The sequence below is a fragment of the Henckelia pumila genome, chromosome 4 (genome assembly GCF_033568475.1).
Source record: "Henckelia pumila isolate YLH828 chromosome 4, ASM3356847v2, whole genome shotgun sequence".
Taxonomy (NCBI): Eukaryota; Viridiplantae; Streptophyta; class Magnoliopsida; order Lamiales; family Gesneriaceae; genus Henckelia; species Henckelia pumila.
In genome coordinates this window covers 73,424,640-73,438,520 of record NC_133123.1, presented here as the reverse complement: position 1 = coordinate 73,438,520, position 13,881 = coordinate 73,424,640, and the positions used below count along the sequence as shown (strand labels likewise).

The window sequence follows — 13,881 nt, the reverse complement described above, 5'->3', positions numbered from 1 at the left end:
AAATTAATCATGTAGAGCCAAATTATCAAGAGCTATATTGACTGCATCAAGTGTTGCAACATATCATGTCCCGCAGGAAACCTTCTTAGCTATTGTTAGCTCAATGAAACAAGACCTCAAATATAAAAGTTATAAAATTACTTTCGATTTCACCGCATTTCACACGAAAACACATATTTTATATAAACACATGTTTTATATTGAAACATAAAATTTAGTTTTAGCCCACTTGTTCTATAAATAAATGGCCACTCATTGATTACAATTGCTCCACACAATTATTTGAGAGAGAACAAATAAAAATACACACCAAGAAAAATGGCACCGACAGCTCCTCTTGCTACCGATTTGTGCGTGAAGGACCTCGCCCAGTCTTCCGACCTCAAATCCATTCCTTCCCAGTTCACCTTCATCAATGACTCCAAAGGCTCCGAATCTGATTCCCTCCCCGTCGTCGATTTCTCCATGCTCGTCTCCGAAGATGCCGATCAACGCTCCAAAGCCCTCTTGGATCTTCACAAAGCCTGCGGAGAGTGGGGGTTCTTCGTGGTAAGTATGTTTTTAGAACAGCATTCACCGAGGATGATATTTTAGGAAGCACTTTTCAGTTTTTTCTTATTTTTTGTTTTTTACTGTGTGAGTACTGAGAACTCTGTCTCTGTCTCTGTCTCTGCACTGCACTGCAGCTGATAAATCATGGGATCCCAGAAGCGCTGATGAAGGCCATAGTGGACGCAAGTTTGGACTTTTTCGACTTGCCGGAGGAGGAGAAGCGGCGGTACGAGGCGAAGAGTGCGTCGGATCCCATAAAAGCCGGCACGGGCACTACCAAGAGTACCACGGACCAAAAGGTTGTCTTGTGGAGGGATTTCATGAAATCCTATGTTCATCCTGATTTTCACTGTCCGGAGAATCCACCACATCTACGGTAATATATATATAGCTTTATGATCTGTTATTTTTAATTTGTATATTCACAAAATGTTCGCAACCACGAAAAATGTGACTCTAATGTTAGATCAGCTTTTGGTGTGTTTTTCAAACCAAGATTCTGTGTTACTTTCTGCTTATTTAATTTTAAGTTGGTGACTTTGGATGCAGTGCTTAATTTTAGATCGAATTTGAAAAAATTATTTTAAACTTTGAATAAATGTAGAAAAGTAAGTGTCTAGCAGCAAGACAATGAATGTGAGAAATCTGGTTTCAAAAAAAATTTAAAGTGTTTTTGATTTTTTTTTGTACCGAAAACAAGTTTTTTTTTTTTAAAGAAAAACATTTTTTTTTAATTTTTCTGACTAAACGCACTCTTAATTAATATTAATGGGTAATTGCATATGTTACCCACGTGAAAATCTTGCTAAAAACTCTTTACGAAAAAATAATGATTTATTTGCTCTCTGTGTTTGTTAATCTTGAGCACGTACCTCTCGATATTTTCAAAATTTGAGCTCTGAATCTCTTGTCCGTACATATTTTCAGGGGTATTTGTGTACAAAATTTGAAAACACAATATTTTTATAGTCATAAAGGGTTTTTAACAATATCATGATTTCACGTGGATAGTATATGCAATTATCCCAATATTAATTAATATCTAAAAGCTGGTCGGATTTTGATGTGATTCTAGCGTATAGTTAATAATAGAATACCTGTTCAGTCTTTCACTTTTCTTTTAGAAAAATACCTGTCTTTGCTCAATCACTGTTTATGGTGTAGTGGATCTCGTAACCTTTGGTTGGATATGTACATGTATAAAGTGTTGATTTTAATTTGATCCAGGGGAATTATATCCGAATATGCGGAAAAAAGTCGATCGGTTCTGAGAAAACTCCTGCAGGGAGTTTGTGAGAACCTGGAATTGGAAGAAGGATCCATAGATGAAGCAATGAACCTGGATTCTTGCTTTCAGTTGTATGCCGCAAACTTCTACCCGCCGTGCCCGCAACCGGATCTAACAATCGGTATCCCTCCACACACGGATCATGGTCTTTTGACATTCCTGATTCACAATGGAGTTGCTGGCCTTCAAATAGAGCACAATGGAGTGTGGTTTAACACCAATTCTCCCAAAAATTCGATCTTGGTCAACACCGCTGATCATCTCGAAGTAATTAAACTATCATTCAAATTTATACTGTAACGCCCGTAGAAGATATAATCAGAAATCTCATTATTATTTCAAACTTTTTGACCAGATATTTAGCAACGGAAGATACAAGAGTGTGAAGCATCGGGCCGTGGTGAACACTGAGGCGACCAGGATTTCAGTGGTCATAGCGAATGGTCCGGCACCGGATGTGATCGTGAGCCCCTCCGCGGAATTGGTGAAACGCGACGGTCGCGCCGCTTATGGTCCGATGAAATACATAGAATATGTGGAGACAATGTTGAGCAGGCGATATGATGGCGCAGGAAATTTGGAATACTTGAAGATCCAAGCTGATGGCCATGAATAGAGGGAGCATTTATCTTCTCTAGTTAATTATGTAATAATAATGTGCAATTTTCAAATAATTGCACGATTTTACGATCTTTATTATTATCTGATTTATTTATGTAGTGCATGTTTTTATTTGCGACATATATGTGGGTTCTTTTATATCTTTCTCAATGAATGCTAGATAATTCGTATACTGTCGATGGTTTCGTAAATTTATAATTTTAGAAAAAGATTATAAACAAAAATCTGGAGGGTATGAGAGAAGTCTACAGATTTAACTCGAAATTGTTTTTATTATAACTATTGAAGTTTCATTATTATTTTTTAAAAAAATAATAAGAAATTAACTTAATGGGTTTAAATTTTATGTGTCGATGTTGAAAATTTTTGAATTTTTTTAGAGCAGAATAACACCACCACCACGAAAAAGGTCCGCCATTGAGGACAAAATGGTCAAAATTCAATAATGCTTGACTATATTAGGTCCACAAATCCTTTTTTTTTTATTTTTTTTATGATGTTATATCTTACTATATTATTAAAGTAGATACCCTCTAATTAACAAATTTTCAATTAATTGATGAAATTTGATTTAAAATTACCATTATTTCCTAACTTAATTTTCAATAAAAGAAAAATTATTGGGCAAAATAGTCATTTTATACGATTTCCTCTTTTCTAGCCATTAAAAGCTCACTTTGTGTCTTTTGATATTATTTTATTTATAAAAATAACACTCACTTTATAAGATATATATATTTTTTGTGAATATTTGTTTAAAAAAACGTTATATTTTTATTAGTTTTTAATTTTATAATTTATTATTTATTTTATTCGTTAAAAAAACGAAATGTACGAGCACGCAACGCGTACAGCGAAATACTAGTGGACAAATGAGATTACACGGTGGGTTACAAAATATATTTGAATTTACAAAATTATCTTATATGCAATTTTTGAAAAGATTTTTTTCCAAATAAAATGTAGGGATAATTTTGTGATTTCAAATGCTTTTTGTAATCTAATTTGGGGAGATTTTATGCTACATTGGGTGAAATACACTTTTTTTGTGTTTTTGTTAAGGTGTTCGCGCGAATATCAAACTGATAAAAAAAAAATCATGTGGATGAACATGTTAAGAAAAAATATTGAGTGTTTCAATCGGTGTAGCATAGAATCACCCCACAATTTGTACCCTTCATTGTACAGATATAATTTTTTTTAAAAGTTTTTTTTAGTGATATCGTTAGTGTCAATGAATTAATCAAATCAATTCAGCCGGATTAGCTATCAAGCTATCGTCCTTAATTAATTCAACAAGATGGTTGTATGAAATTTAGTCTAAGAAATATTGTATGAAATTTAGTCTAAGAAATATTTCAAACTAATTCTTTAGACCCTTACTCATGATCTATATCGATAGGCAACAAAATTGACACCGTATATGATTTATGGACCATCGGAAGGGTGGTTTTTCGGTATACCTTACTACAAATATTGGTATGAAAAAAATTCATTCAGATACCGATAGTAAAATTCCGAAACTTTGGTACGAAAAAAATCCATATGGATATCGTATAGATACCGACAAAAAATTGGGTATACCAAAAAAATGTCTGTATATCGAAAAAAATTTCGATACGATATGCCAAAATTCTGATATTTCGATACAATATATCAGCCTCACCAACCTCCTGTAACCACTAAAAACATATCCCCTATTATCCCCTGAAATTTAGTATATATCCCATTAAACTCAAATTGGGACTCCAATTGGGGCGCTATTTTTTTTTCACCAAAATAGCGCCCCCAAAGTTCTTGCACCAAATTTGGCGCGGGGCTTTCCTTTGCGCCAAATTTGGTGCAAACATTATCATTTTTTTTTATTTTTTTAAGAGGATTACTGCATACTACTTCTATCAAATATCGATATTACTAAAAAATTTTAACAAAAATTTTTAATTATAATTATTCAATTAAATTTATAAAAAGATTTTTAATTAATTATTTTATTTTCTATATTTATTTATTAAAATAAAATTAATTATAAATAACTAAAGAATGGTTTGTGAAACATCCTAAAACTACTACTGAATTTTTTTTTTAAATCTCTTATTATAAAATAATGAATATAAATATATATATGCCCATACATATATATATCGTACTTAAAAATAACTTTACTTAATTTAAAATAAAAATACACAAAAAATGCAATAAAGGTACACGCATGCAATTAATACTTAAAACTAATTAATAAATAATAATTTATAAGAATGTCGTAATAAAATTCCTAAATAATATTTCTTTCACAAAAATTCATGAAAACTTAGAAAATAATTACTTAAATGTAAAATTCATGCATATACTAAAAATCTATAATAATAATACATATGCGGAAATATATGTTCTAGTCTCAACATAAAAATCATCTTAGAGCAATGGTCACGGGTTCTAGCCGCCTGGATACTCATATGCCCTCGCCACCAGTCCGGAACACATTAACTTCATTAACATTCTGCTCACCTGCACCATTTAAATCTAGTGAGCCTAGAGGCTCAACACGTTCTATCCTTATATAACAAAATGAAACCACACACAAGCACACATCATATAAAATACGTGAATAATAATTATATGTGCATGCTCTTAAAATATTATGCATATAAACATGAATAAATAATTATAATGCTTCATCATCATGCTAAACATAAACATCATATTTAATAAATCTCATAAAATGTCTTATCATAATTTCTTAGTTCTCAACAGGTCGTATCCATGTCGGTGGCATCATACTGAGCGATTGATCAATCTATAAACCAACGTACGCGGTGGGGTTTTCACCTCTGTGCTGCCACTTCACCAGCCCTCTCAGCTGGATCCATAAGCTCATCATACTTATACATCATTAGGAAGGTCACCGGGCCCAGGTATCCCGGCCTCCAACCACATTACTTTTCACTTTCACTTCAACTTCCATACAAATATATTTTTCTTAACATACATTTAAACTTATCATAAAAATTCTTACATGATGCATGAACTTAAAAAAAATATCATTTATTTCTTTATTTCATGAAAATTTGTCCGTAAATATATATTTAATTTATTTTCTTAAAAATCATACTTATATATCTAATAAAAATGCATGCATGAATTAAATATATATTTACGGACGTTTATTTTTCCAAGGACTTGTTCGAGCTGCTGACCACTTAACTTAAACCCATAAATTTTTAGACTGACTCAAAAACCCAAAAGCCCGACCTGAAAGGCCCATTAAGCTTCATGGGCCCCCAGGCCCATGGAAAACTAATGGGCTTACTAAAAACATAATTTAGGCCCATCAACTTATTAACTTAAAGTTAAATTAATAAAATTATTAACTAACCATTAACTTATAAATTTGACCGATAAAATTACTAAACCCGCCACAACTTGGTCCAATAATTTTCATGGATCACACGGCCCATGACAAATTAGTGGGCTCACTTCATTAATTAATTAAGCCCATAATTAAAATTAAACTAGTCTAATTAATTAATTAACTCGAACTCAAACTCATTTATTATTAACTTAATCTCTTATTTAATTCAAAATAAAAATACCCGAGTCCAACTAATATAAACCAAACCCGAACCAAACTAACTTGACCCATTATATTTTAGACCCAACCCGGACCCGAAAAGCCGAGCCCGGCCTGCCAAAACACCAGACACAACCCTAGCTTACCTCTCCCTAAGCCCAACTCGAGGCAGCCCTGAGCGGCTTCCGAAACTCTGATCGTGCCGCCTGCTCAGGCCACCTTTGGATGTGAAACCACCTCCCATACTTAGCCAACACCCAGACGGTTCTAACCCAACAAATTTGACCTTAAACCGAGCCCTGTAGAAGGAGAACGAACCAAAACAACAGAGCCCCTCTGCTGCTGTTCGTGCAGAACGCGACCGCTGATTCCGGCCATTCGGCCGCCAATCTCCGGCCACCACTGGCCGGAGAACCACCTGGAAAAACTTTCCAAATGTCTTGGGATTATAAATCAACTAGAACCAACCTAAAACTCGTCCCGTGGACCAAGAACGAGCCCTCGCACGCAAACCGCTCAGTTTGCGTCTAAACCTGCGTCCAGCATGAACCTAGCCCAAACCAACGACTAAAGCCAATGAACCGTCATCCAAACATGACCCTAGGGACCCTATATCAACCCTCAACCCGTTGGTCAGCAAGCTAGAACAATCCATGACAGAAAAACGTGATAAAATTGATTCATAAGCTTTAAAAACGTAGGTTCTATGCATGTTCATGAATGTTCTTCATTAAAACCACATATATCATGCAAGATCATAATTTTCATGCTAAAATCAGAATAATATGACTTAAATGGTGTTCAAGAAGGGATTCAAACGTGCCTTGATGAATATTTGCAAGAAATAACGTTTATGTCGCGTCGTACGGCTCTCCGGGACAAATAGATCTCCAACCAATATAAAATCTTAAAAGCTCGGCTACGGGGCTGTGAAAATCTTGCTGGAACGATGAAGATGATGGAGAAAGGTTGAGGGAGGCGGCTAGGGAGTTGAGGCGTGAGATAGGGTAGAAAATCTTAGGATAATATTTGGGTAGTCTAGGTTAAATATTTAAATAAATACTTTGGGTAGATAATTACTAAAATTTAAACTAAAAAAATACATGATAATTTGCTAAAAACTTAAAAATCCCGAAATAATAAAATAGGTGATTTTTAAAACTTAATAAAAGTCATTAAAATGATTTATTTTGGGTAAAAACGGACATCTAAATATACATATATATAAATACCATAATTTTCTTCAAATTATACCTTAAAATAATATTTTAAGGCTCCTAAAAATCTCCGAAAATATTTTGGGTGAAAACAAACATCTCGTCCGTCCACGGCCCCGCCTACGCGATCATAAAATAAACTTTCTCAAATAAATTCATAAACCACAGAAAACAAATTTAAATGCCGAAAAAATATTTAAAACATGAAAATAAATCACATAATTTAAATAATCACTCATAAAAACAATTTAACACATTTTCACATTATTTTAAACTTATTAAATCTCTTAGTTATGCATGCGGATTTACGTAGCAAATTTCCGGACGTTACAATTCTCTCCCCCTTAAATGGAATTTCGTCCTCGAAATTTGATTTAACTTAGTCGTCTAATAACACATGACTAAAATGTTTCAAAACTAATTTTTTAAACTTAAATCCCAAAAACATAACTTAATTTATATATCTAAAATTCAACTTAAATCTCAAAAAGAAAAAAAAATTCCTAACTTGTCAAACTTAAAATCTAAAATCATAACTTAATCTACAAATCTAAATGTCAAACTTACGTCTCATAAATTATCAAACTTAATTTTTTAAACAAATATCATTCTAGTCATCCTGGTGTGTAACGTGTCTCAGAAACATACTGTAATTTCCATAAATTCTCTACGTAACCGCATTGCATAACTAATTTTTTTTTAACTTTAAGACTTTCATAACTTAAAATTATCATTTTCATAAATCATTAAAACAAAAATCATGTGTCCCATGCATAAAACATAATTTAAAACATTTAAAACTTACAGACTGGCAGTGCGGCTTCTGAGCTCCGTGTAGCAGGCTAGTAACCCTCCAAGGACCATGGCTCTGATACCAAATGAAACATCCTAAAACTACTACTGAATTTTTTTTTTTAAATCTCTTATTATAAAATAATGAATATAAATATATATATGCCCATACATATATATATCGTACTTAAAAATAACTTTACTTAATTAAAAATAAAAATACACAAAAAATACAATAAAGGTACACGCATGCAATTAAATACTTAAAACTAATTACTAAATAATAATTTATAAGAATGTCATAATAAAATTCCTAAATAATATTTCTTTCACAAAAATTCATGAAAACTTAGAAAATAATTACTTAAATGTAAAATCCATGCATATACTAAAAATCTATAATAATAATACATATGCGGAAATATATGTTCTAGTCTCAACATAAAAATCATCTTAGAGCAATGGTCACGGGTTCTAGCCGCCTGGATACTCATATGCCCTCGCCACCAGTCGGGAACACATTAACTTCATTAACATTCTGCTCACCTGCACCATTTAAATCTAGTGAGCCTAGAGGCTCAGCACGTTCTATCCTTATATAACAAAATGAAACCACACACAAGCACACATCATATAAAATACGTGAATAATAATTATACGTGCATGCTCTTAAAATATTATGCATATAAACATGAATAAATAATTATAATGCTTCATCATCATGCTAAACATAAACATCATATTTAATAAATCTCATAAAATGTCTTATCATAATTTCTTAGTTCTCAACAGGTCGTATCCATGTCGGTGGCATCATACTGAGCGATTGATCAATCTATAAACCAACGTACGCGGCGGTGGGGTTTTCACCTCTGTGCTGCCACTTCACCAGCCCTCTCAGCTGGATCCATAAGCTCATCATACTTATACATCATTAGGAAGGTCACCGGGCCCAGGTATCCCGGCCTCCAACCACATTACTTTCCACCTTCACTTCAACTTCCATACAAATATATTTTTCTTAACATACATTTAAACTTATCATAAAAATTCTTACATGATGCATGAACTTAAAAAAATATCATTTATTTCTTTATTTCATGAAAATTTGTCCGTAAATATATATTTAATTTATTTTCTTAAAAATCATACTTATATATCTAATAAAAATGCATGCATGAATTAAATATATATTTACGGACGTTTATTTTTCCAAGGACTTGTTCGAGCTGCTGACCACTTAACTTAAACCCATAAATTTTTAGACTGACTCAAAAACCCAAAAGCCCGACCTGAAAGGCCCATTAAGCTTCATGGGCCCCCAGGCCCATGGAAAACTAATGGGCTTACTAAAAACATAATTTAGGCCCATCAACTTATTAACTTAAAGTTAAATTAATAAAATTATTAACTAACCATTAACTTATAAATTTGACCGATAAAATTACTAAACCCGCCACAACTTGGTCCAATAATTTTCATGGATCACACGGCCCATGACAAATTAGTGGGCTCACTTTATTTTACTAATTAAGCCCATAATTAAAATTAAACTAGTCTAATTAATTAATTAACTCGAACCCAAACTCATTTATTATTAACTTAATCTCTTATTTAATTCAAAATAAAAATACCCGATTCTAACTAATATAAACCAAACCCGAACCAAACTAACTTGACCCATTATATTTTAGACCCAACCCGGACCCGAAAAGCCGAGCCCGGCCTGCCAAAACACCAGACACAACCCTAGCTTACCTCTCCCTAAGCCCAACTCGAGGCAGCCCTGAGCGGCTTCCAAAACTCTGATCGTGCCGCCTGCTCAGGCCACCTTTGGATGTGAAACCACCTCCCATACTTATCCAACATCCAGAAGGTTCTAACCCAACAAATTTTACCTTAAACTGAGCCCTGTAGAAGGAGAACAAACCAAAACAACAGAGCCCCTCTGCTGCTGTTCGTGCAGAACGCGACCGCTGATTCCGGCCATTCGGCCGCCAATCTCCGGCCACCACTGGCCGGAGAACCACCTGGAAAAACTTTCCAAAGGTCTTGGGATTATAACTCAACTAGAACCAACCTAAAACTCATCCCGTGGACCAAGAACGAGCCCTCGCACGCAAACCGCTCAGTTTGCGTCTAAACCTGCGTCCAGCATGAACCTAGCCCAAACCAACGACTAAAGCCAATGAACCGTCATCCAAACACGACCCTAGGGACCCTATATCAACCCTCAACCCGTTGGTCAGCAAGCTAGAACAATCCATGACAGAAAAACGTGATAAAATTGATTCATAAGCTTTAAAAACGTAGGTTCTATGCATGTTCATGAATGTTCTTCATTAAAACCACATATATCATGCAAGATCATAATTTTCATGCTAAAATCAGAATAATATGACTTAAATGGTGTTCAAGAAGGGATTCAAACGTGCCTTGATGAATATTTGCAAGAAATAACGTTTATGTCGCGTCGTACGGCTCTCCGGGACAAACAGATCTCCAACAAATATAAAATCTTAAAAGCTCGGCTACGGGGCTGTGAAAATCTTGCTGGAACGATGAAGATGATGGAGAAAGGTTGAGGGAGGCGGCTAGGGAGTTGAGGCGTGAGATAGGGTAGAAAATCTTAGGATAATATTTGGGTAGTCTAGGTTAAATATTTAAATAAATACTTTGGGTAGATAATTACTAAAATTTAAACTAAAAAAATACATGATAATTTGCTAAAAACTTAAAAATCCCGAAATAATAAAATAGGTGATTTTTAAAACTTAATAAAAGTCATTAAAATGATTTATTTTGGGTAAAAACGGACATCTAAATATACATATATATAAATACCATAATTTTCTTCAAATTATACCTTAAAATAATATTTTAAGGCTCCTAAAAATCTCCGAAAATATTTTGGGTGAAAACAAACATCTCGTCCGTCCACGGCCCCGCCTACGCGATCATAAAATAAACTTTCTCAAATAAATTCATAAACCACAGAAAACAAATTTAAATGCCGAAAAAATATTTAAAACATGAAAATAAATCACATAATTTAAATAATCACTCATAAAAACAATTTAACACATTTTCACATTATTTTAAACTTATTAAATCTCTTAGTTATGCATGCGGATTTACGTAGCAAATTTCCGGACGTTACAATTCTCTCCCCTTAAATGGAATTTCGTCCTCGAAATTTGATTTAACTTAGTCGTCTAATAACACATGACTAAAATGTTTCAAAACTAATTTTTTAAACTTAAATCCCAAAAACATAACTTAATTTATATATCTAAAATTCAACTTAAATCTCAAAAATAAAAAAAAATTCCTAACTTGTCAAACTTAAAATCTAAAATCATAACTTAATCTACAAATCTAAATGTCAAACTTACGTCTCATAAATTATCAAACTTAATTTTTTAAACAAATATCATTCTAGTCATCCTGGTGTGTAACGTGTCTCAGAAACATACTGTAATTTCCATAAATTCTCTACGTAACCGCATTGCATAACTAATTTTTTTTTTAACTTTAAGACTTTCATAACTTAAAATTATCATTTTCATAAATCATTAAAACAAAAATCATGTGTCCCATGCATAAAACATAATTTAAAATATTTAAAACTTACAGACTGGCAGTGCGGCTTCTGAGCTCCGTGTAGCAGGCTAGTAACCCTCCAAGGACCATGGCTCTTATACCAAATGAAACATCCTAAAACTACTACTGAATTTTTTTTTTTAAATCTCTTATTATAAAATAATGAATATAAATATATATATGCCCATACATATATATATCGTACTTAAAAATAACTTTACTTAATTAAAAATAAAAATACACAAAAAATACAATAAAGGTACACGCATGCAATTAAATACTTAAAACTAATTACTAAATAATAATTTATAAGAATGTCATAATAAAATTCCTAAATAATATTTCTTTCACAAAAATTCATGAAAACTTAGAAAATAATTACTTAAATGTAAAATCCATGCATATACTAAAAATCTATAATAATAATACATATGCGGAAATATATGTTCTAGTCTCAACATAAAAATCATCTTAGAGCAATGGTCACGGGTTCTAGCCGCCTGGATACTCATATGCCCTCGCCACCAGTCGGGAACACATTAACTTCATTAACATTCTGCTCACCTGCACCATTTAAATCTAGTGAGCCTAGAGGCTCAGCACGTTCTATCCTTATATAACAAAATGAAACCACACACAAGCACACATCATATAAAATACGTGAATAATAATTATACGTGCATGCTCTTAAAATATTATGCATATAAACATGAATAAATAATTATAATGCTTCATCATCATGCTAAACATAAACATCATATTTAATAAATCTCATAAAATGTCTTATCATAATTTCTTAGTTCTCAACAAGTCGTATCCATGTCGGTGGCATCATACTGAGCGATTGATCAATCTATAAACCAACGTACGCGGCGGTGGGGTTTTCACCTCTGTGCTGCCACTTCACCAGCCCTCTCAGCTGGATCCATAAGCTCATCATACTTATACATCATTAGGAAGGTCACCGGGCCCAGGTATCCCGGCCTCCAACCACATTACTTTCCACCTTCACTTCAACTTCCATACAAATATATTTTTCTTAATATACATTTAAACTTATCATAAAAATTCTTACATGATGCATGAACTTAAAAAAATATCATTTATTTTTTTATTTCGTGAAAATTTGTCCGTAAATATATATTTAATTTATTTTCTTAAAAATCATACTTATATATCTAATAAAAATGCATGCATGAATTAAATATATATTTACGGACGTTTATTTTTCCAAGGACTTGTTCGAGCTGCTGACCACTTAACTTAAACCCATAAATTTTTAGACTGACTCAAAAACCCAAAAGCCCGACCTGAAAGGCCCATTAAGCTTCATGGGCCCCCAGGCCCATGGAAAACTAATGGGCTTACTAAAAACATAATTTAGGCCCATCAACTTATTAACTTAAAGTTAAATTAATAAAATTATTAACTAACTATTAACTTATAAATTTGACCGATAAAATTACTAAACCCGCCACAACTTGGTCCAATAATTTTCATGGATCACACGGCCCATGACAAATTAGTGGGCTCACTTCATTAATTAATTAAGCCCATAATTAAAATTAAACTAGTCTAATTAATTAATTAACTCGAACCCAAACTCATTTATTATTAACTTAATCTCTTATTTAATTCAAAATAAAAATACCTGAGTCCAACTAATATAAACCAAACCCGAACCAAACTAACTTGACCCATTATATTTTAGACCCAACCCGGACCCGAAAAGCCGAGCCCGGCCTGCCAAAACACCAGACACAACCCTAGCTTACCTCTCCCTAAGCCCAACTCAAGGCAGCCCTGAGCGGCTTCCAAAACTCTGATCGTGCCGCCTGCTCAGGCCACCTTTGGATGTGAAACCACCTCCCATACTTAGCCAACACCCATACGGTTCTAACCCAACAAATTTGATCTTAAACCGAGCCCTGTAGAAGGAGAACGAACCAAAACAACAGAGCCCCTCTGCTGCTGTTCGTGCAGAACGCGACCGCTGATTCCGGCCGTTCGGCCGCCAATCTCCGGCCACCACTGGCCGGAGAACCACCTGGAAAAACTTTCCAAAGGTCTTGGGATTATAACTCAACTAGAACCAACCTAAAACTCGTCCCGTGGACCAAGAACGAGCCCTCGCACGCAAACCGCTCAGTTTGCGTCTAAACCTTCGTCCAGCATGAACCTAGCCCAAACCAACGACTAAAGCCAATGAACCGTCATCCAAACACGACCCTAGGGACCCT

At 33.7% G+C, this 13,881-nt stretch overlaps 1 protein-coding gene across 1 annotated transcript; it reads left to right on the top strand.

Annotated features, from left to right (window-relative positions):
• The first annotated feature begins 258 nt into the window (after nucleotides 1–258).
• LOC140862287 (2-oxoglutarate-dependent dioxygenase 19-like) lies at nucleotides 259–2,611 on the top strand. The gene is made up of 4 exons (XM_073265297.1): nucleotides 259–549; nucleotides 687–928; nucleotides 1,780–2,107; nucleotides 2,196–2,611. Exons 1-4 carry the CDS (start codon nucleotides 319–321, stop codon nucleotides 2,454–2,456), a joined length of 1,062 nt encoding a protein of 353 aa, XP_073121398.1. The 5' UTR covers nucleotides 259–318; the 3' UTR covers nucleotides 2,457–2,611.
• The last annotated feature ends 11,270 nt before the right edge of the window (nucleotides 2,612–13,881 follow it).

Coding starts and splice junctions, on each gene's coding strand:
- LOC140862287 (XM_073265297.1), top strand. CDS start 319: ATGGCACCGACAGCTCCTCTTGCTACCGATTTGTGCGTGAAGGACCTC. Junction 550..686: donor GAGAGTGGGGGTTCTTCGTG/GTAAGTATGTTT, acceptor ACTGCACTGCAG/CTGATAAATCATGGGATCCC. Junction 2,108..2,195: donor ACACCGCTGATCATCTCGAA/GTAATTAAACTA, acceptor CTTTTTGACCAG/ATATTTAGCAACGGAAGATA.